Source organism: Protopterus annectens, chromosome 5.part0, assembly GCF_019279795.1.
Source record: "Protopterus annectens isolate FY-2018-M chromosome 5.part0, PAN1.0, whole genome shotgun sequence".
NCBI lineage: Eukaryota > Metazoa > Chordata > Ceratodontiformes > Protopteridae > Protopterus > Protopterus annectens.
In genome coordinates this window covers 416,830,980-416,855,459 of record NC_056735.1, presented here as the reverse complement: position 1 = coordinate 416,855,459, position 24,480 = coordinate 416,830,980, and the positions used below count along the sequence as shown (strand labels likewise).

Here is a 24,480-nt window from a genome sequence, read left to right as displayed (position 1 = left end):
ACAAACAAGCTCAAAAGATGAAACCACTCCAAAAAAACTCAAAAGAATTCATTAGACAAATTATTTGCAAACACGACTTATGCAAATGTTTGTTAACAGACGCTGAGGCTAGACGAACAATTTTTTAAAATATTTACACACTACCACATATTTTCTTAAATTTACTATAGATGTACAAGTAGATTGTGTCAATTACCTTGATGTTTCAATAAAAAAGAATACAGTCCTAAAGTATTTTGAATCCACAATTTACAGAAAAAGCATGTATTCCATCTCCTTATTGCACTTTGACAGATGGCACCCCACCCATCAAAAAAAGTCCTTGGTTAAGGGACAGTGTGTCAGGTTATCTCGAATGGTGTCCGATGACATTGGATTCCAAGAAGAATGTAAAAAATTGAAATCTTGCTGGGAAGGAGGGAGTACCCAGATATTTTCTTGAACAATATTTTTAAGGAAGTGGAAGAAAAAGATTATGGGGTCATTTTGTCCCCTACTGGGTACAGCAAATGGGGAGTAGTCCACTCTTGCAAGGAGGGTTAATGATATGAATCAAAATCAATGTCAGAGAGCACTAATATTACCTTTTAATATTCATTTTTACGACATTCAAACAATTGTTCAAAACAAATTAAGTATCTTTGATATTGATCCAGAGTACACTGGTGTGGTGGGGGAACACCCCCGAATAGTTTACAAGAAAGACGTGTTTCAAAGGTTTACTTGAACATATTAAAAGCTCTGGTGGTGATGGTAGGATGGTATAATGTGGTCACTGTTCACAATGCCAGTATATCCTTGAGGGGACTAGTTTTATTTGAGAAATTATGGTGAAATTGAACTAGGGCAGAAATATTATTGTGATAGCAAAGGTGTTATTATGTGGCACAGTGCCATTCCTGTACTGGTTTCTATATAGGGAAAACCAAACAGACATTGAGGTCTAGGATTTACTGGCATTATTACAACATACAGAAGTATGATAAAAGAAATGCTCTTTGTAAACATAAAAAAAGATTATTTTGTTTTTGTTTTATTTACATTTCGAAGTTTCAAAACATCAATCTTATGGTCTTGACCATAACAAATTTGAAGCTTTGAAGCTTTGAATTGTAGAAGTAGATATATATATATATATATATACATATATATATATACATATATATATATATATATATATATATATATATACCTAAAAGAAAGGTGTACTGTCAGTACAAACAAGCTCAAAAGATGAAACCACTCCAAACAAACTCAGATGAAATCATTGGACAAACTATTTCCAAACATGACTTACACAAATGTTTATTAAACATTTCTGCAAATAAATCAAGTCAAAAAATTCTGTCACCAGCTTAAAACTTCATATTGTTGCAAAATATAAAACACAAATTAAAAAAAAAACACAAATTAAAAAAAACAAGACTTGTGAATGTCAACATTTTTCATATAAATCAGTAACCCACCCAAGGTTCAAATGGATGTTATTACTACACAAACATTTTCAAATGTAGTCATTTAATAGAGGGCATCAAACTGTGTTTGGGGATGTACAGACAAATATTAATATAAAGCACTCTGTCCTGGGCAGAAGTGTGGGGAAGGGATAAGCAAGAGACATAGCTACAATTAAAGTACAGGTACATAAGTCCTAGTCAATTGTACCAGTAGATGTTTGAATTTCACACTGCCTCAGTAGCATATGAGTTATGTGCCTGCACATACCCCACATTGCCAGTTGGGATTGGCTAAGCTCCTCTCATCAAGGGAAGCCTAATCTCTGTCACAGAAAGCCAGTTATTCGGCCTTTTAGTACTATGGAGAACTAAGAAGGATCAGAAGTAAGAATTGCCTGAAACTAACAAATTTGCAGCCATAAAACACCAACACAAATAACCAAAGCCAACCAACACAAGTCAGATACCATCAAACTATACACATAGTAAAGGGGGATGGTAGATGGGTGCAACCACTGAGGCACTGTGAAATTCAAACATCTACTGTTACAGGTAAGTAGGACTTAAGCAACTGTGCTATGTTCATCTTTCACACTGCCGCAGTGGCGTTTGGGTAGATTCCCAAAGCTAACCCTACCTGGAAGGATAAGGATCCAGGAACACTGATGAATGGTCTTTGCGAAGCCTGGAACATGAGAAAAAATCCTGTTTGTAGTGCTTTACAAAGGTATGAACAAAGGACCAAGTTGCTGCCTCTAAAATGCTTCCAGAGTCCACTCCTTTCAAATATGCTACCAAAGAGGATAAGGCTCTGGTGGAACACACCTTCACCGTACCTAGAATACATTTACCATTGTGGGAGAAACAAAAAAATTAGCAGATGGAAGCCAATGAGCAGTCATTTGCTTAGAGACAGTTTGACCCTTCTTAGCTCCAGAAAAGGAAATAAATAGCTGTTTAGCTTTCCAGAAGGAATTAGTTCAGTCAATGTAGTACCTGAGCTGCTTGTGCACATCCAAGGTCTTCTATCCCTTGTTTTTAGGTTCTGAAAAGAAAACCAGGAGACTGATGGTTTGAATTAAGGTAAATTCAGAAACAACTTTTGGCATTCAAGAAGGATTAGTGTGTAAAAACAACCATGTCCTTGTGGAAAATCAGATAATGTTAGCCCAGCATGAGAGCTTGCAGGTCAGTGACTCACCTTGCAGATGTCAGAGCAATATGCAAAACAGTTTTCCAAGTGATGAACCTCAAATCAGCCTGAAAGGCAGATTCAAAAGGAGAAAAGGTTATTTTTTCAAGAACAAAGTTGAGATCCCAAGGAGGAGGAGGAGAAATCTGCTTCTGAGGATGTCTCAAGTGCAACACCACTTTCATACACTGGCTACAAAAAGAGATGAAAGAGGGGGATCCATAGGCAGATAAGCTGAGATGGCCGCAAAATGCACCTTGAGAGATGCATAAGATAAGCCATTGTTGAGTAGCTGTGAGTAGCTCATATAAATATTTCAAAACCAGAGAGATAGACACCATACCAGGCCCTCTGATATTAGTTACACAACACCTAGAAAACACCTTCTTCTTGTAAACACAAAATTTTCTAGTTGCAGGTTTTGTCTTTTCAATACCTGCTGCAGATCCTTATGGAACAAGTGCCTAAATGGTATCAAGATATAATCATCCAGGCTGTCACTAGCAATTGCTCTAAGTTGGGGATGCATCAGTTGCCCTAAAATTATGTGAGTAGATCTCGAGTATGAGGAAGCGTCTGGTAACTGCCCCTGGCCATTTCCATTAAAAGAGATAATGAACTTTGGGCCAAAAGGTAGTCACCTCAATGATCTCTGGTATTCTTTCTGAATCTGTAGAAGTACCTTGGGTGTTGGAGGAAAAGGTAGAAATGCATAAAGGAGCATTTCTGCCCAAGATAGCAAAAGTACTTCTGTCCTCCAAGCATGGCTGCAAGGATGTCTCAAAACAAATTTTTTCAGTCTATTTTGAAAGGAGGTGAACAAAAATATTTGAAGTGTTCCCCATATCTGAATCAAATCCAGGAAGACCTCTGTCCTGAGTTTCCACTCGTGAGGGTCTGTCCAGGATCTGCTTAGTTTGTCTGCCACTAGGTTTTGCTCTAATAAGATGTTTGAGACCTGAAGTGTCACAGAATGCTGTAAGGTTAGCTATGTGGCCATCATTGACAACTGACAAACAGGGAATTACTTTGTAGCCTCTTGTTTGTCCAGTTACCACATGACAGTGGGGAACCTGGAAACTCTTACGTGGTGAAGATCTAAATCCCTGATAACATTGCATTGACTTTTATGTGTTGGTAGCATCCAAAGGATACCATTCTTCTTGCATTTGAACTCCTCTGTGCATAATTCCCCATGTAAAATCTGAGGGATTCATCTGGACTGACTGAACTGGGGTCTGGAGAAGAAGGTTAGCGCTGGATTGATAGATGTCTGATCCATCAGCACTGTAACTCTCATTTCACAAAATCCAGCACTGGTACCTGGCATGCCAAAGGAAGCAAGTGCTAGTTCCAACAATTTTTAAATGCCACTGAATCTTGCTCATGCAGAGTCTGGCCCCAGGTGTCATGAGGATCACTGATGCAATAAGGCCTAGAATTTTGAGAAACTCTCTTGACGAGGGAGCTTTCTAAGGAGAGAAATTCCTGAAAATGTTCTGAGCAGTTAGGACTATGTCTTCTGGTAGAAAGGCCATATTTTTTCTGTGCCCACATCCAGGAGGACAATTCTTTGTGAGGGTGTGAGACAGGGCTTAGTTAGGCTCAGCTTGAAGTTATGAGCAATTGGCATGTGATGATAAGCATCCTTTAGATGTAAAATCACCATGAAACAGTGGGCCAGGAAAAGGGATAGAACCATCTGCAGGGTGAGTATTTTGAATATGGGTACTTTCATAAAGGTATTTATTATGCCAAATCTAACACTACTCTTCACTATAGCTCCTTTTTGGGTATCCAAAAGATTCTTGTGCAATGTCCTTTTCCTTTTTGTGGTGCAGGAACTGGGTCTATAACCCCTGCTTGCAAATTGTGAATGAATACTGGAGAGGACAGACATGTCTGATCTGGATGGTGTTGTGGGGGATTTACCTGAAGAAAGGTTTTCTGTCCACTGCCAACAGTATCCTCATTGAATTGTTTTCAGCACTCACTTGTCTGAGACTATATGTGGCTAGGCTGCTGGGCTGAGCTAAAGCCGAGGGAAAGGTGAAAGGGAGGAGGGACTGGAGGAAGGGAAGGAATGCCCTGAGTCTTGGCATAGTCATACTTTAGCAGGGGAAAGATTTTTTTTTTTTTTTTTTTGAGGGGGGACAATTTTATTTGGTTTGGTGGTATTATCATCCTGCTATTTCTTCATGGCATCCTTACTGTTGTTAGGCTGGGATTTTTGTTTACTCTGCTCTTTAAAGTTGGATGCCTTATTGGGGAGAACATGTAAATATGAACCATTCTAAATATCCCATGCATCAATTTACCTCTATCATCCCATTATTTGAGAATCTGAGTAGCAGTAGGACCAAACACAAATTCCTAACTTAAAAGTAGCATTCAAACTCTCAATTTTTAAATTCTCAGAAAAATTCTGGCCATGTAACCAAGCAAACTTTCTCAATACAACAGAAACAGCTACATTTCTAGAAATTGTGTCCTCGCCTTACAAGACATTTATCAAAACACATTTCAAAACCTGAGTTATATCAGAAACAGACTCATTCATATAATTCTATCAGCAGACAAAGTTACAGCAAAGTCATCTTAACTGTAAGCACATTACACAATAAATTTCCACATGAAGCCCTGATAATTTAAAATTCTAAAGTCTAAATTACTAGACTGGGTCAGCTTTTCCCTGAGATTCTAACCATTTGCGGGGTTTATACTGCAGTGGAGGGTTAGAAGAAGCCAAGGCTCTCTTGCTAGAGATGGCAACTGGATAAATCACAGCTGGGTCAGTTGACAAAGAAGCAAACAGAGCTGCAAGATTACAACACACCTTGTATATCCTTATAGCCTTTTTAGAAACTGGTTCACTAGTCAAACGTTTTTTTCAAGCAATTTTATAGACATCTTCTAAGGCCAATAACAGAAGAGGGAGCAGCCAAAACATTTGGGACCTCAACATTAACAATATCATAAACTGTGAATCTCAGGGGTAGCTCCAGATTGCTTAAAGTCAAATAGATCTCTAAACCTAGCTAGAATCTGTGGAAAGGTGAACACAACTTAGATTTTTGAACATGTTCACTTTCTGAAGAATCAGACTGAATGCCCTCAGAGTGTTAACAACTGTCTCTATAAGAGTTCCCATCAAAATCTGCAGCATTAGACTGATTTCTAGAGAAAGTAGATTTATAATCATTCTGAATAGGAGTATAGCCTCCGAGCTTAGCCGACTGTAAAACGCTCTTAGCTAAGGAAACCATATCAGCCCTATACATGGTAATAACCTGATGTCATGTGGTGAAGTTTCTGTTTCTTCTTACTATTAACTACACTACAGAACTAAATATTTGGGGACAGATTACTACTGGCAAGGGGTGTTTTACTCTAGACCTCTCCTGGACCACAAGGTATAGTTCTCCAGTACCTGAAACAGGTATTAGAACATCCCAGGAGGATGTGTTTGGCCCACGTATCACAGAGGGCTGTGGGCTCACACCAGAGGGTGACAGGGAAAAAGATAAGTGGTCTGCAGGACAGCTTAATGTAACAACAGATTCAGAAACTGTAGGCTGAGGCATGTTTTTGTTCATGTTTTTTCTTTTTAGGTGCAACTAGATTTGATGTGGGGGTGCAGCCATATCAGGATCCATTAAGTCAAGGGGAAAACACCAGTCAGAATAATGCACCAACACTACTATTAAGGGATGACTAAGGGCAGCAATAACAGAAAATATAAACTATGTTCACACACAGCAAATAGGGCTAAACTGTATAAGACATAGCAGAAAACAGTTTAAATGGTGATAAACCTTGTTCTGCAATCTGCACAGTATAGTATACAGCAAACACAGTCACAGTAACAAGTAAAATTCACTTGTACAAATCATGACAAAAATCAAACACATCCTTAAATCAAATAGAAACATTTTAAAACAGCATAAATAAGTATTTATTAAGAGATTTCCTTGTCAGAAATTAAAACAATCTCCACAGAAAATGCAAATAAAGTAATATGCAATAAAATCATGATTTAACAATAGAAATGGCTATAACAGTTTCAAACCAGTAGTAAATATCAAAAATGAAGAAAAAAGTGCAATATATTCCCATCAGAGCTTCAAAACTGAACAGATAAACAACAGAAACAAGAGGCCAAATGTTCATCTGACACTGTAGAATCTTCAGTTTTCAGTACAAGTCATACAACACTTTAAAAAAAACCCATAACTTGCGAGAGATGCACTTATATATCCAAACTGGAAGCCACACACTCTCCAGCCAAGACCGGAATACCTGGTCAAGAGGAGAAGGTCAACACTTGCACCACACCACATGGAACACACAGCCCTCCAGAACACACACCAGCACTGCCTTCACAAACAAACACAAACCACACACCCATCTTTGCAGAGGCTCTCAATAAAAATAAACCTAAACAGCAGAGACCTCCAAGGCAGAAACGCACTCGACCATCACAACACAACACTAATCACAAGACACATAACTCTCCTAAACAGTGTGCCACTCAACCAAAGCCCCTAAGGCAAAACAGCATGCACAACACACTAGTCATAGGTGACTAAACAATGAGGCACATTGATGTCCCACTCACTAGGTTGAATAAGGAGAAAGCAACAGTCAGCTGCCTGTCAGGTGCCAAGATTGGCCACATAATGCACACACTCTCAGGTCCCTCAACAACAGGTATAAATATGACTCTGTCATTGTACATGTGGATGTAAATGACCTGTGACATACCTCCCTGGACTACATGAAAAGAGACATGGAGGAACTCTCGGATTATGTAGCCCAGGTGAGTATGACCCTAGCCCTGAGCGGCATCCTACCATCACCCAGAATGATACCACAGTACAAGCAGAAAATAACTGATTTCAACAAATGGCTAAGTTTCTGGTGTCATTCTAAGTGGATCCAGTATCTGTCTGCCTGGGATGACATGACTGACAGACCTTGATGCTATGCCATAGATAGCCTGCATCTGTCACCCCTGAGCTTCTGGATACTGGCCAAGGCTCTTGCCACCCCTATAGTGCCTCTTTTAGGCGGTGTTCCAAAGACCAAATTACCACTGTAACAGCTACAAACAAATGCAATCTGAGGGTCATCCTGCTCAACGCTAGAAGTCTAAATCTCAAAATGCACTCACTCAAAGCACTCCTTAAAATGGAGAACATTGACATTTGTGCTGTAACAGAGACCTGGTTCAAGGCAGCAGAAAGCACCCCTGCACTATCAGGCTATAACTCATTCCACACCTTTCGGCCCCAGAACTTGGACCGAAGCTCCAAAGGCAGTGGTGTTTTCATATTCATAAAGGATGTGCACACCTCCAGACTGGTAGCCCAACATAACGCATCAGAGATCCTTCAGGTGCAGCTAACATTGGGTAAGACAGCGATTCAGGTCGTAGCCTGCTACAGGTCCCCAACCATGTCCCAAGACTCACACTCCACGTTCCAAAGCACCCTGGAGAATATTAGGGTCCAACCTAACACTCTCATACTAGATGATTTCAACTACCCTTTCATTAACTGGGAAAACTACTCATGTACCAATACACCTGCCCAACATTTCCTGGAATTCATTAATTCCAGTGCCCTGGACCAGCTCGTTCTTACCCCCACTAGAGGTAGCAATATCCTTGACCTGGTCATTACTAACATAGGTAGCCATTGCTGTACACCGATAGTCAACTCCTCCCTGGTTAGATCCGACCACAAACTAATCACTTTGGAAATCCACATCCCTTCCACCCCACCCCACCCCCGCAAAGGTAACCACCATGAAAAACTTCTCCAAAGCTAACTTTGGGCTCCTAAAAACAGAGGTGGCTAACTTCATACACCAATGCACTGTACAAACGCATACACAAATGCATGGATCTCACCATACCCAATAGAACCAAGATGCTCTCCTCCAAAAAAAGGAAGCCAATCTGGTGGTCCCCTGCCATGAACAAACTCAACAACAGAAGGAGGAAACTGATGCAGAATAAGGTGAAGTCCCAAGACTGGAAAAACTCCCTTATCAGCCTCAACAAAAAGCTCAGATCCTTCATCAAATCCTCGAAAGCTAGCTATGAAAACAGAATTGTAGCAGATATTAAAGACAACCACAAGGCCTTCTATAGTTATGTAAGTCCTTCTATGTGGCACATCTCACAAAATTCACCCTGGGGATAACTCCAGTGGCTGTATTCAACAGAGGCACTGGGAACTAAGGTCAGGTAGCATGACGCCAGGGTAACCTTTGACTAGGCTTGTAAAGGCCCCAGGGCCATCAGCCTAGTACACACCTATTAATTTATGAACTGCTTAAAAGCAGTATTAAGCATACAAACAACACCATAGCAAGTTAGAATTCAGAAAGGAATTAACAGCAATAGTATATAGCAAAAATATTAAAATAAAAAGTTAACACATACACACACACATATATAAGGGTGATGTGCAGAGCTGTAGTAACTACAGAGGGATTAAATTGCTCAGTCACAGCATGAAGTTATGGGAAAGAGTAGTGGAAGCTAGGTTAAGAAGAGAGGTGATGATTAGTGATCAGCAGTATGGTTTCATGCTGGGAAAGAGCACTACAGATGCGATGTTTGCTCTGAGAGTGTTGATAGAGAAGTACAGAGAAGGTCAGAAGGAGTTGCATTGTGTTTTTGTAGACTTGGAGAAAGCATATGACAGGGTGCCTAGAGAGGAGTTGTGGTATTGTATGAGGAAGTCAAGAGTGTCAGAGAAGTATGTAAGAGTAGTACAGGATATGTACGAGGGTAGTGTGACAGCAGTGATGTCTGCGGTGGGAGTGACAGATGTGTTTAAGGTGGAGGTGGGGTTACATCAAGGATCAGCTCTGAGCCCTTTCTTATTTGCAATGGTGATGGACAGGTTGACAGACGAGATCAGACAGGAGTCCCCATGGACTATGATGTTTGCAGATGACATTGTGATCTGTAGTGAGAGTAGGGAACAGGTGGAGGAGACCCTGTAGAGATGGAGATATGCTCTAGAGAGAAGAGGAATGAAGGTTAGCAGGACTAAGACAGAATATATGTGTGTGAATGAGAGGGAGGATAGAGGAATGGTGAGGATGCAAGGAGTAGAGGTGGCGAAGGTGGATGAGTTTAAATACTTGGGGTCAATAGTTCAGAGTAACAGTGAGTGTGGAAGAGAGGTGAAGAAGAGATTACAGGCAGGATGGAGTGGGTGGAAAAGAGTGTCAGGAGTGATTTGTGACAGACGAGTACCTGTAAGAGTGAAAGGGAAGGTCTTCAAGAGGGTAGTGAGACCAGCTATGTTATATGGGTTGGAGACAGTGGCATTGACAAAAAGGCAGGAGTTTGAGTTGGATGTGGCAGAGTTGAAGATGTTAAGATTTGCACTGGGTGTGACGAGGGTGGACAGGATTAGGAATAAGTATATTAAAGGGTCAGCTCAGGTTGGATGGTTTGGAGACAAAGCCAGAGAGGCAAGATTACGCTGGTTTGGACATGCGCTGAGAAGGGATGCGGAGTATGTTGGGAAAAAGATGCTAAGGATGAAGCTACCAGGTAACAGGAAAAGAGGAAGGCCTAAGATAAGGTTTATGGATGTAGTGAGAGAGGACATGCAGGTGGTTGGTGTGACAGAGCAAGATGCAGAGGACAGGAAGAAATGGAAACAGGTGATCCGCTGTGGCGACCCCTAACGGGAACAGCCAAAAGAAGATGATGATGATATATATATATATATATATATATATATATATATATATATATATATACAGAAAGAAATCAGAAGTCTACAATAATGAAGAGGAAGATAAGTTGTCAAAGGGAATTTATCTGTGTCTGGAAGCTGTAATTCACAAATGCAGATTGCTGAGAAGATTTAACTGTGTGAATTTTTTGGATGGCACTAAAAGACTAAATAACTAACTTTCTGTGACAGGGTTTAAGTTTAAGTTTCCCCTGATGGGAGACTTATAGCCAATCCCCTGTCACAGTGAGTCAGATCAGGAGATTCTGAGCTCTTTTGAGCTGCCAGTGTTGTGTTTGTGCAGACATAGAACCCATATGCCACTGATACAGTGTGGGTAATGAACATCTAATACTAGATTTTACACCTAATGTTTTTGGATCATACTCTACATTTTCAAGGAGGCGGCCACGGTGGTGCAGTGGTTAGCGTTGTCACCTCACAGCAAGAGGTTCTCCGGTTCAATTCTCGGCTGGGGTGCCTTCTGTGCGGAGTCTGCATGTCCTCCCTGTGGTCGCGTGGGTTTCCTCCGGGTGCTCCGGTTTCCTCCCACATCCCAAAGGCATGCAGTAGGTGGATTGGACACCCTAAAATAGGCCCTAGGTGTGAGTGTGTGCGTGTGTGTGCCTTCTGTAGAAGGTTGGGCGCCGGGCTGGCAACTCGACACCGTAAAAACTCCACTGCCAATCATGAGCGGACAGATGATCCGTTGTGGCGACCCCTAACCGGGGAAAAAGCCGAAAGAAGAAGAACTCTACATTTTCAAGATTTTGGTAGCATAGCAGCAACCTCCACTAAGAAACATAAGTGGCCAGACTATAAAAAAAAAAACACTGAATTTCTTTTCTTTAGGCACAATGAAACCACCTACCTTGAATGATTATTTAAGATGACAGCAGTTTTAATACAATCTATTAATTCCAGAGCATTTATTAATTTATAACATCTCCACTGAGTTTTCTTGGTAGGGCTAAGGATCAGTATGTGATCGGTTTAACAATTTTGGAACATATAATATTCTTCAGGTATTTAATATCAAAATACTTTACATATATATATATATATATATATATATATATATATATATATATATATATATATATATAATTTAACAAAAAAGATTTCTGGATACTGCATGAGCTATTTAGATATTATAATATTAATAATACTTTTGAAATATTTGGATTTATCTTTGCCCACGAAGCTGTTCTTTAAAATGTGCATTTATTTGAGCAATTTGTTTTCAACACAATTACTATTCTTATCATCATCAAACAATTTACATGGTGTTGCTTTTATCTATTGTAAATGACATTTTAGTACAATAATCTGGGCCATTTCTGGTTTTCAAAACTGAAAGTGAATTTATTACATTATATTTGCATAAACGTACATTATTTTTTTTATTTCAGCCTAATTTATACATTCAGCTGATGGTGTCTTCACCACTACGGGCAGCACAGCCATATGATTGGGATACCTAACCAACTTGGGTTCTTGCTTTGAAGACAGTGTATCGTTGGTGCTTTCACCCTTAGAGGTCAGCACAGTCATATAAAAGGGATACTTAAGCCATCTGGAAAGTTTTTTTTTATGTATTTTGGTCCACTTGGAAACTTCATAACATTTTCAAGATATAATAAGCTTATTATGATGTCAAAGTTAGTTGTTCACTGCATTTCCCTTGGCAACATACAATAGTTATGTGTTTGTTAATCTATTACAACTTTAAAGGTTATGGTTTTGAATTACCTCTTAAATTACTCTATTTCGATCTGGTGTGGTAATAACATTCATTTGAACCTTGAACAAGCTACTGATTTATATGAGCAATTCTGAAGCTCAGATATCTTGTTTTTTTCATTTGTGTTTTATATTTTACAACAACACGAAATGTTACTTTGATGACAGATTACTTGACTTGATTTATTTGCAGAAATATAAAAGTAAACATTCATGCAAGTTATGTTTGTGAACAGTTGTTCTAAAGACTCGATTTGAATTTGTTTGGCAAGATAAACAGCAGTACTAAATAGCAAAACTTTTAAAAAGTTAACACACACTCATAATAAAACAAAGAAATCAAAAGTAAAAAAAAAACTACTGCTGGAATTTTGGCCAGCGTACCGATTTATATTAACTACTTTGATATTTAGAAGCTTAAGTTTTCTATTTTTGTTTTATAAAAAGTTCACTGGTACATTTTAGGCCTGATTTATGTGCAGATATGTTGCATAAACATCTGTGTTAGTTTTTTATTTCCTGTGTTGTTTTTGTTTTTAGATTTTCTTTGATAAAGCTCTTTGAGGTGAAATGATAGTCTATGGATTTAGTTTGAGGAATATTGTGTGTGTGTGTGTGTGTGTGTGTGTGTGTGTGTGTGTGTGTGTGTGTGTGTGTGTATGGGTGTGTGTGCGTCCACGCGAGCACATGTACGCATATATATGGGAAAGCAAAATAACTAAATACCAAACAGTGACAGGGAATCATGGAGATGCTTAGTTGGGTCATGAAGAAAAATAAGTAGCAGTAGTAAAGGAAAATATCTGCGTGGCCTGGGCCCTAGGCTTCAAACAACTTTTATTTCATTTATTTAAGCAAAGAATCACTTTTTATATATGGATAGCTATTATGATATCTTACACCATTTTAAATGGGTTAGCAAACTGTTTTTCTTTCCTCTAAAGCATTGCACAATAATTATTTTTTAAATAATACATTAATTGTGGTTAACCAAAAATATTTTATTTATAAATACAATAAGAATAACTATGGTTAAAGGTACTGCTTAACCTCCCTGCATACTGTCTTTTTTTTCTTCAAATGCTAAAAATTATCAACACAGTACTATGACAAAAAGTAATATAATTCCATCATGTAATCCAACAAAACTGTAAACATACCTGTCAGTTAGAGGAGTATATATATATATATATATATATATATATATATATATATATATATATATAAATATACTGGTGTGCTGTTTGTTATCCCTTTGCAAATGGATAATGTGAAAAGAAAATACCTGCAAGAGCACAAACAGCAATTGGATCTATGCAAGAACAGATGAAAATCCCACTATTTTTACATTATTATTTTATAAAACCCTTAGGCTCCTGATATCACACTCCATATCACGGCTTAAATCAAACCTGATTTTGCAACATAATTTTGGCTCCTGAAACAAAACCACAGACTGCTTGTGAGGACATTGCACTGAGTGAATGTTACATGCCATAGTATTATGACATACTCCAGGCCTTGGCAATAGTCATTTTTAAAGTAGGCAAAATGCGTAGCATGGTACAGCAGATTGCTCATTTGCTCATTAGCATTCTACTGTGCACATCATTTTTTTATGGAACAAGAATATATAAATCTTTTAGGACTTAACACACCTTCCAAAAACTGAGGAATGGGAGTTTTATGAACTGGACATTTTCATCTCACTGGTACTGAGAAGATTCAGAAACATGTAATGGAGTTTCAGCTCATTCTTCCACAAAATGTATTTTCATGAATCCCAAACGGTGTATACCAGTGCTGGCAAGTTCAATGTTAAAAAATGAATCAGACTTCATTTTTGTTTTTAATTTGCAGTTGATCTTTGTCAAAATGGTATTTCAACCCATCAGTAATGAAAAGTAAGATAGCTATTTTGATTTGTATACTTGGTGTGTTTATGAAATGTTCTAGTATAGTAAAGCCTGGTCGCAAAGGGAATTCTATTTGTAATTCAAATCAGGTTATCATACCTACTTTACCATTCCCACATTCTTATTTGTAATCTATTCATGGACGATTTAAAACTGAACAGTTACAATACTAGCTTTGTGGCAAGAGGGTTGGGAGAGAGACATGGGTATGGGTTTCTGTATTCCTTTATTATTTTGCATAACTGTGTTGTTCAGTCTTTGATGAAAAGTCATGTTTGATATGAAAAATGATCATAAACAGACTGTATTAAAAGCATGACATAATAAAAATATTCTTGTAGAGTAAGCAGAAACAATTACAACAGGAGCTACTCGCTTATGAAAACTAGTAAGGTGTTGAATCAGCTGTGATATGATGTCCCAATTAAGTGTATAAGCAGCCTTAGTCTTTGAGTATGTATTTTTATTCAGTGCAGTACAGACACTTAATTATTGATATTTAATATTACATAAAACTAAATTAATTGAACATGTCATCACAAGAAAAAGGTACTTGGTGAAACTGCACATCTTACCTGTTTATCAAATGCAACCCAGGATGGAGCATTACTACCTACTCCTTTTGGAAAAACACTGTATTTAGGTTTTAACGTCTGTCCCAGTAATGGTTCTCCTCCTATTCCAGGCTTTTCTTCACCAATCAACATGGGAGTTCCATTTGCATAATCAAAATGTTGGGATTTGTGAAATTTTTCCTTTCCTAGCTGTAAAAAAATATTAAAATATTAAATGTTCTAAAATTTTTCCTTTCCCAGCTTTAAAAAATATTAAAATTATAAATACTTATTTCTTTATATATGAGGCTCAATGAAATGTACATGATACAAACAATGAAAGCAAACACCTTCTGTAGCTTCAGAGTATGGCTGCCAAAAAACATTTAAACTATATCTATTGGCAATTGCTGTCAGGGAAAAATATAACCCCATTTGCTTAGACACAGATACATTTTAGTGTCTGTGAGTTGAGGAATGGACCTAGAGAAAGAGGAAAAAACTGACAAAGAAAGAGTGTTATGTGTGCAAGAGAATGAGAGAGACAGAGGAAGGGAAAGAGAGAGGAGATGCAATAATCCAATTTCCTGACTTAATTTTACTCTATAATTTAAGGCAACAGACCATAGCCTTTGGAGCCATATCTGTGTATAGTAACAAGACAAAACAAACAGTCTATTTATTTAAATGTAGATGAAGGTAAATAGAATCTTGAAGACATACAACTGACGGTACTTTTCCATTAAACCCCTACCACTTCGCGCTGCTATGTTTTGCCACTATTGTGCAAGTCTGGAAAAAATTCAACAGTTTAGTAAAGGAAAAAAAGTGATACCTGGATATTAGTAGTAAAACTGAGTTTTATTTTGCAGCAAGATGTCCTTTGCAAGCAGATTTAAAATGATTATTTAACCGTTTATCGGCGACCTGGTGAGCTGTGGTGTTTATGGATGTAGTACGTTGGCTGTTTGACATTTCCCTCAGGTTGACTTACTCACGTTTAACCCCCTAACGTCCATATACTTGATCCTTATTGCGTTTGACTACAGTCATATGGTATTTGGTACACATTGTGATAGTCACACAAATACTGCTGCTTGAACTACAGGTTTTCAAATGTCTGCTAGTGACTAGGCGATTTCAACTTTGAAAGTTAACGTTTATTTTTTTTATTTATTTATTTATTTTTTAAGGGTTTTATTATTCGGTTTAAGTACCCTGTTTTGTATACGTCGTACACTGTATTTTGCCTTCACATGATGATACTTGGTGATGGTGTTAGGCAATATTGTACTGTATATTCTGTTTGTGTTTCTTGTGGATCTTTCCTCTCTGGGCCTCCACTGACAATGGGCATCACTTGGCCCAGTGAACTTTCCCGGGAAACAAATGCCATCTGTCAAAAATGGGCTCCAGACACTTGTGAAATCAAGACAGGAGAACCCACTCTTTCAAAGTCTTTCATTTTCACTTTAAATGGTTAAAAAATCAGAATAGCGGCAAAACACAGCAGCGTGAAGTGGTAGGGGTTTAACGAAAAAGTACCCAACTGACCTACCTTATATAAGGCCTTTTTAAAATATTATTCTGCTTCAGTGCTAAAGGCTCGTGAATTTAAACAACATTACATTTTGAACAGTAATCATCTTACTATAATAATGTTGTAGGTAATATGTGTTAAATTACTCAATTTTAACTTTGTTCTACATAATATCAAACTTGTGAGGGTTTGCCCACCTCCTCCCTTGCAAAAACAGTGCTTTTTATTTATTTATTTTTCATATTAACAGCCTTTTGATGTATCTGGGCAATATTCTAAAAAAAAGAAGTTATGTCTTACCATAATGTTCCATCTGAGTTGTTGATCTTCTTCCAATCATCACTGATGGGTTCAGTTCCGAGCCCTCGTAACTGAGTCAGCCTTATACCAAGCTTGCATGCACCAAAAACTCTTGAGCTAAGCTGCTACCCACAATGCCCTTTACTCAGTTAGCTCAGATTGAGTTTGCATGCAACATATAGAAGAAATAAGTCAGAGGCCATCTTTGCGCAGAAACCATAAGACACCACAAAGACCCAGAAGATCTGCCAGGAACCTTTGGAGGGGGTCGGTGGGGGGTGTGATGACTAGAAGAAGATCAACAACTCAGATGGAATGTTATGGTAAGACATAACTTCGTTATCTGAAGTTGTTAATCTTTGTCCTATTCATCACTGATGGGACCGAGTCCCCAGCTACTTGGAGAACCTGGGTGGCCCCTATGGAAGAACATTCCTGAGAACCATTGAACCAAAGGCTGATCTTCCCCTAGAGATCAGATCCAATTTGTAATGCTTGATAAAGGTATGAGGCTTAGCCCAAATGGCAGCTGCACAAATGTCATCCATAGAGGCCCTATAACGGAAGGCAACCAATGTTGCAATAGCTCAAGTTGAGTGAGCTTTGATTTGGCCAGGGTTAGATCCATCCGTAAGTGAATATGAGAAGGCAATGCAATCCCTGAGCCATTCAGATAAAGTAACTTTCAATACTGCACCCCCATTCTAGGACCTGCAAAGGAAATGAAAAGCTGGTCCGACTTGCAAAAGGATTTAGTTCTGTCCAAATAGAAACGCAATTGTCTTTGAACATCCAAGGAATGTAGGCAGTATTCTCCCTTAACAATAGAAAAAAAGCACCCGGATAGCCATTTCCACGAAAACACATTTATTGACAGGTATTATGCACAGCACAGCACTCACTAACGCTAACCACAACAGTAAGCAATACGTTTTCATCCACAACTTCTTCAGATATACACAAGCATTACTTTTGATTCTCTTTTCCTTTTAATGCACAGTGCCTAGACACTAACTGAATATAAATAAGCAGAAAATTAAATATCTGTTCTCCAACTTTACTGTTTAGTAAGTAAGTAAGTAAGTAGGTATTCTCCCTTGTTAGAATAATTTGGGAAGAACACATGGAGCTCAATGGACTGGTTAATCGACAAGTCAGAAACCACTTTGAGGAGAAAGGATGGGTTAATACAAAGTGATACACTGTCCTTATGAAAGATCAGATAAGGGCTGGATACACAATGCTTGTAATTCAGAAATTCGTCTAGCTGAGGTGACAGCCACCAGAAATAAGGATTTCCATGACAGGAATTTTAGATCACATGTTTCAGCAGGCTCAAAAGGGGGCAAAGAGAGAGACTGCAGAACCCAGGAGAGATTCCATGCCTCCACCGGCTGCCTGATGGGAGGCCTGCTGAGGAAAATACCCTTGAGGAAAGTCTTGCAAAGGTGAGAGGAAATAAGCGGGACTCCATCTGAACCATTATGGAAGTTGGAAACAGCTGCTAGATGGACTCGAATGGTGGAAGCTGATGCCCCATTGTCAAACAGTTCAGCCAGGTAATGAAGAATAGTGGCTATGCGGGCCAAGAATGGATCTAGTTTCTGATTATGTGACCAAATAGAGAATCTTTTCCATTTGTCCCTGTAAAGTTTTTTGGTGGATGGTTTATGAGAGGCAAAGATAATATCACGTATTGGTGAAGAGAGGGTTTCCTGCCTGGCAACTAACGGAAGTGGAGAAACACAGCTGTCATCTTGAGAGTGGACAGATTTAGGGGAGTCAGCCCTTGTGGGTAAGATATGAGGTCCTGCTGAGTGTCTAGGATCCAAGGAGGTTGTAGAAGTTGAGGCCGGAGGAAGGGGAACCATACTTGACAAGGCCAGAATGGGGCAATGAGGATCACTTTGCTTCTCAACCAAATAGCTTTCCTTAGAACAAGGGGGATCAGAGGAATCGGAGGATAAGCATAAAGGAGACCCATGGGCCAATCATGAACCAAAGCGTCTCTTGGTGACTCCCCGAAAGGGGAAAAGAGGGCAAAGTAGCTACTGCATTTTGTGTTTGAGGGGGAGGTCAAAAGGTCACAGCATTGCTGGCCCCAACAGCTGAAAATTTCTGCCGCTGCACTTGGGATGAGAGACCACTCATGAGGCCGGAGAATGTATCTGCTTAGCCCATCCGCAATCATGTTGGAGCTCCCCAGGATATGCAATGCGATCAGAAAGTGGTTGGAAGCTATCGCCCACTGCCAGATTCTCATGGCTTCGCGACATAGGGGTTAGGATTTGGTCCCTCGCTCTGTTTGTTTATGTACCAGACCACGGACATGTTGCCCGACTGGACAGCAATCGTTCCGGGTGGAAAGCTTGCAATGCCAATAACACTGCTCTTAACTCCAGGACATTGATATGCAAGTTGACCTCTACATTAGACCACGTGCCTTGAACTTACTTTCCCTGGAAGTGGCCCCCCACCCCATCAGGGAAGCATCCATGGTCACTGTGGCACTGGACTGGAGAGCCTGGAAGGGACAACACCAAAGATATTCATCTGTATTCATCCACCAGAGATCTTGTTTGCAAGTGTTGGTGATGAGAATCTGTGAGCTCAGGGGGTGAAGACTGGGTATCTACTGGGCCTGAAGGAGCCATTGTAGTAATCTCATGTGCAGTCAGGCTAGATGAACAATAGGGATGGCTGCATCCACGGACCCCAGAGCTTAGAGAACTTCCCCTGCAGATACCTTTCTTCAGCAGAGTATCACTTGAACTTGTGCCCTTAAACTAACTCTGAAGCTTGTGAAGAGGAAGGGAGATCAGGCTTGACTGGGTATTGAATATTGCCCTTATGAATTCCAATTGTTGTGAGGGTTGAAGGTTGGTTTTCTCCCAGTGTATGGTAATGCCCAGTGGCTCCGCTAGAGCCAGGGTGTAGTGGACGGCCCTGACCAGTAGACATTTAGTGGGGGCAGAGAGGAGCCAATCATCTAGGTACGGAAACACCTGGAATCCCTGAAGTCTCAGATGAGCTGTTACCACTGCCAAGCATTTAGTGAACACTCTGGGGGCTGTCGAGAGACTGAAAGGCAGGGCTCTGAATTGATACTGATTGGCTCCCAACCGAAAGTGAAGGAGGCTCCTGGAGCACTTGTCCATCTTGATATGGTAATATGCATCCTGGAGATCTAATGAGCACATCCACACATCTTCCCACAGAAAGGGAAGGATGGATTTTATCATGACCATGCGGAACTTGGTCTGAACTACTGATTTGTTTAGTTGGCTGAGATCCAGAATGGGCCTCCAGTCCCGTCTTTTTTGGCACCAAAAAGAATCTTGAGTAGAACCCTGATCTACACTGATCTGGGGGGACCTGTTGGATGGCTCGTTTTTGACATAGCTTTCGTATTTCGGAAGCTGCCTCCTCCCTTTGACTGAGTGGAACATCGGGAAGGGATTTCAGAGGTCTTGGATAATATATTAGGGGAATGTGGTAGCCTCTGGTAATGATTCTCTGCACCCACTGATTGTTTGTAATAGAGAGCTAGGCAGCTTGGTGCAGAGAAAAATGTGCCCCGACTGCTTCCAGAGGAAAGCAATCGGGCATCAGGAGCACTGATATGGTCTACCTAAGAAGGAATCTCTGGAGCCCTGGTTCCGGGGACCCCCTCTGCCCTGAAAGGGGCATCTTCCATTATTGGAACCCCCTCTGCCTCTGGGGGAGTCCTCACCACGTGCGTCACGAAAAGGACCTTGATACTTCTTGTGCCACATCTTCCTGCTCCTCTGGTTCCTGGAGAAGGAACGCTAAGGTTTGTAAAAACATATGCCTATGGCAGACAAGGTCTTCCCATCTTGCTCACACCTGGCTAATGTATCCTTGACCTTAGCACCGAACACAGCTGATGGTTTGATAGGGGCATTCAAAAAGGAAGACTTGAAGGAGTCCGTGAGGTCACAAATGCGCATCCAGGCATGATGTCTCATGACTACGCCTGCACCCACAGCTCTAGCCGCTCCTTCAGTTGCATGCAACAGCAACCTCATGGATGAGTTGGATATAGACTCTAGGGTGGCAAGTTGGGAAGCATCTTTATCTCGTGCTCCATCTGATACTTGGCCCATGAAGGTTCCGGAGAGTTTGGAGATAAGATCTCTCTGGAGCCTCGTAAAATGTGCCAAAAAGTTCAGAGACTTGACTGCAAAGGTTGCTGACACAAAACCTCGCTTCCGTAACCTGTCCACTGCCAGGAACTCTCTGTTGGGTGGGTGGACAGCAGGACTCTCTTCTGCAAGGTCCTTTTTCATGGCTGCCACCACCACCATAGTGTCCACTGGCAAGCTTCTAGACCAATATGGTTGATCCTCTGGAGAGGCGAGTACCCTGTCTGATCTCCTAAGGATGGCTTCAATGGAGTCCGGGTTCTTCCAGGCCTGCTGCATGATGATCTTAACCAATTCATCAGCAGGGAGGGTCACCCAAGAAGTAGAGGGCTGAAAGCGAAAGACTTGCAGGAATATGGATTCCTCTGAGGAAGGATTGGAGGGCTTACAGTCACCCCTCTGTTTCAAGATTTCCATGATGTCTCCAAAGGAGACATCATCATGGGGTGACCGTGGGGATCCTTCCCCATCATCATAGTTCATATCTTCCGAGAGGGACTCCTCTGGGGAGTCCATGTGTTTCCTCTTACATGCCTGTTTCCGAGGGGGTTCTTCAGTGGGAGCATCCGAAGAAGACTCAGAAATGGAAATACCCTAGACAGCGGCCTTGTGCTCTCAGAGTCCTGGGGGGTGGCCTTTGACAGCTGTGGCACAGAATGAACTGGGGGGATAACCGACATGTGAGGATTTCTAGAAGCAAGCACCCTCTCCATCACATGGAAAGCGGGCCCACACAAAGAGGAGCAGGAGCACGTAACCGAAGAAGGCAAAATCGGAACCGGGGTCACACCCCGCTCCACATGGTCCACCCCCGGGGACGGAGCCTCAAGCAAACTCGGAGCAGTAGTCACCCTCGGATCCAAAGCCAGGAATGACAAAACAATCGGAACCAGAGGTTCCACCCCCCCCCCCAGCATGAGATTGAGGGAGAGTGGGTTCCAATGGAACTGACACCCAAAGGGGCCTCGGGGCCTCAGACACTGTCGTTGCTGGAGCCGAGGTAGGGGGTCCTCTCGAACACGTCGGGTATAGAGGGATCCAAGGGAGGAGAGTATGTAGGGGTTGCCGGAGTAATAGACCCAAAGCCTGGAGTGGGATAGGGTCTAGGCAAATTTGAAATTCCCCTGGTGGTCAACAGCTGGTCAAAGAGGTGCACCACATCCAATTCTGAACGGCTCCTGGTGGATCTTACCGATGCCCCTGAGGGGGAATCAAGCCAGTCCAAAAAGGGCCTTGTGCTTATGGCTTTTATCTCTGTCACCAGCTGGTGAAGAGGGGTCTGAGCGAGGATGTTTCTTGTCCACAGAAGGAGGGGATGAGAGCTCCATCACAGAAATAGTCTCCGAAAAAGGTGATGAAAATAGGCCCTTCAGAACTAATTTATTCCGGCATTCATTCAGAGTCCGCTGACTGAAGCTAGCACAAATATCACATGGGGTTTTTGCCAATAAATGCGGAACTCCCAAAAAGTACACACACTCTTCATGAAGGTCGCTATTCAGACGTTTACCACTGCAAGAAGAGCAGTGTTTACACCCCGTAGTTCCTTTCTTCTCAAAAATAACAGTACACACTCTCACACAAAAGGAAAAGAGTGAGGAAGGTGGAGAAAATGAAGAAAGTAAAGAGAAAGGAAATACCAACAATGATAATAAGATACCACAATGGTAGAAAGTTCAAAATACCAACAATGGTATGAAAGGGATACCTGTGAGTAGAGCTGAGAATATAAAGATATCAAAGAACAAACAATAAACGAGAAAAAACTTTTACAAAACTTTGCAAATATATAAGATAAAGCACCTAGTTGGAGAGTTCGGTGAAACGCTGCTATATGGCTGCGCAACAAACAAGATCTGAGGTAACTAAGTAAAGGGCATTGTGGGTAGCAGCTTAGCTCTAGAGTTTTTGGTGCACACAAGCTTGGTATAAGGCCGACTCAGTTCCGAGGGCTCGGAACTGAACCCATCAGTGATGAATAGAAAGAAGATTAACAACTTCAGTTTGTAGCTTTAGTGAATTTCAATGTTTCCATATAGACCATTGTGGGCTGTCCTTGATAAGTCAGTTTAGGTACTTCTCCACCTTTTCACTGTAAAACCCTACATTTGTGGAGGTTTGTATGGCTGTTCAGACATACTCAGGATGCAATGTGTCAACTACACAAGCACACATGTCTACAGAGCCAATGTTTTTTTTTTCCCTGTTGCATTCACAATCTGTATCTTCATCTTTACTACCATCAATAAAATTCTGTAGTTGCATGCCTATACATCACAACTATATATGTGGCCTTTAAATTACCAGTCAAGTTCAGTGCTTACATTTTCTGTTCTGTCTTGGGAAAGAGCATGATGGTGACAGCTGTTAAAAATATCAGAGCCTCAATCTGGCTACTTGACATTGAGTAAAGGAAGATATTTTTAGTCCACTTCAAGAAACTGGCAACAATCAATACATCTTTATGGGCACAGTTGCAGAAGGGTCCTCCTTGCAGCCCCAGGCAAACACTGGACCACAGCCACAAGGACAAAAATTCAAGAGGATAGGTCAAGGCGTAAAACACCTCAAATCAAGTCCTGTGCATAACCAACACCCCCTTCACACCCTGGGGGCTCTAAGCTCACTCTTAAATTCTAATTAGTCTTTGACCATGGTAAATGGTGCTAAGATTAGGCAAGCTGTATCTTTAGCTTCCTTGCTATATGGTGCATTCCAAGGTCTTTGTACCAGTCTGGTTCTGGATAAATGGCAAAAGCCTGCAGACTACCAGCTTGATCATAGAAATTGGTCTACAGAGTCATCCTCTCAATAGATCAGGGTACTCAAACCCTGGGACTCTCCTGCTGAGGCTGTCTCTCTCTGTCTCTCTCTCTCTCTGTCTCACAAGAACCAGCAAGCACCGAGTCAAGGTGGGTCCATCTGATCTCGCCATGTTATGGTTTGCAGCTCTCAAATGTTATCTTCAGAATTAGGGACAAAGCAAAAAATAATTGGGAAAAGGGCCCATATATGCGACATTTTTAAAATGCTGGTACTATTAACTTAAAACTTCTCAAAATAATTTCCAGTTTTAGGAAAGATAGAGGAAATGTTAAAAAAAATAGGAGTGTCCCTCCAACATCTGAACATAATGTCAAGCTCTTATTTTATATCTGATGAGAACTTGAGTCCTGAGTGCAGCACAGTACCATCAGGCTGTAAGTCCATTCAGGCCCCAAGTGGACTTCTGTCTCTCCACAATACCTTTGGTAAGTATGAAATATGGTACTGTTTTCAGTCTCTGATGTCTGATGCAAGTCTATGACATGCTCACACAGCATGGGGGGGTTCATGGAGGTTCCCCATCCTGTGGATCCTCCAAGGCTTTGGAGAATCACAGTGCTATTATGTCATATACACTCAAGGAAAGTGACTGGAAAATGACTCTATCCCTCATCTACTTCACCACAAGATGACCCCCTCTTTTGGAGGTGCCCTCAAGCTTATATGGAAAATAAAGTTGGGCAAGTAAACTTTCCATAACAGTACATGCTGTAATGGATGATTGTTGCAGTAGCCTAAACTGTATGGGTTATATCCTACCAAGGACTTGATCTGCCAATGATATTACCACAAGCCAGTTTTCAAAACTTTGGGTCACCTTCCATGTGTCCTAACTGCTGTAGGGCTCGAATGGAACTGCAAAAAACAGAGGTTAGAGCACGAAAACTTCATAGATTTTTGCCTCAAGAATGGAGGTTAGAGCCCTGAAACAACATGTTTATATAAAACACACACATATATATATATATATATATATATATATATATATATATATATACATCCATATCTGTGTATCTATGT

General features: G+C 40.7%; 1 protein-coding gene across 1 annotated transcript in view; it reads right to left on the bottom strand.

Moving 5' to 3' along the window:
- Positions 1 to 24,480, bottom strand: part of EFHC2 (EF-hand domain containing 2) — a 1,536,365-nt gene that overhangs the window by 1,403,141 nt on the left and 108,744 nt on the right. Inside the window, exon 2 of the mRNA XM_044072376.1 lies at positions 14,650 to 14,838. Coding sequence (XP_043928311.1) covers positions 14,650 to 14,838 — 189 coding nt within the window. The remainder of the gene's footprint in view (positions 1 to 14,649; positions 14,839 to 24,480) is intronic.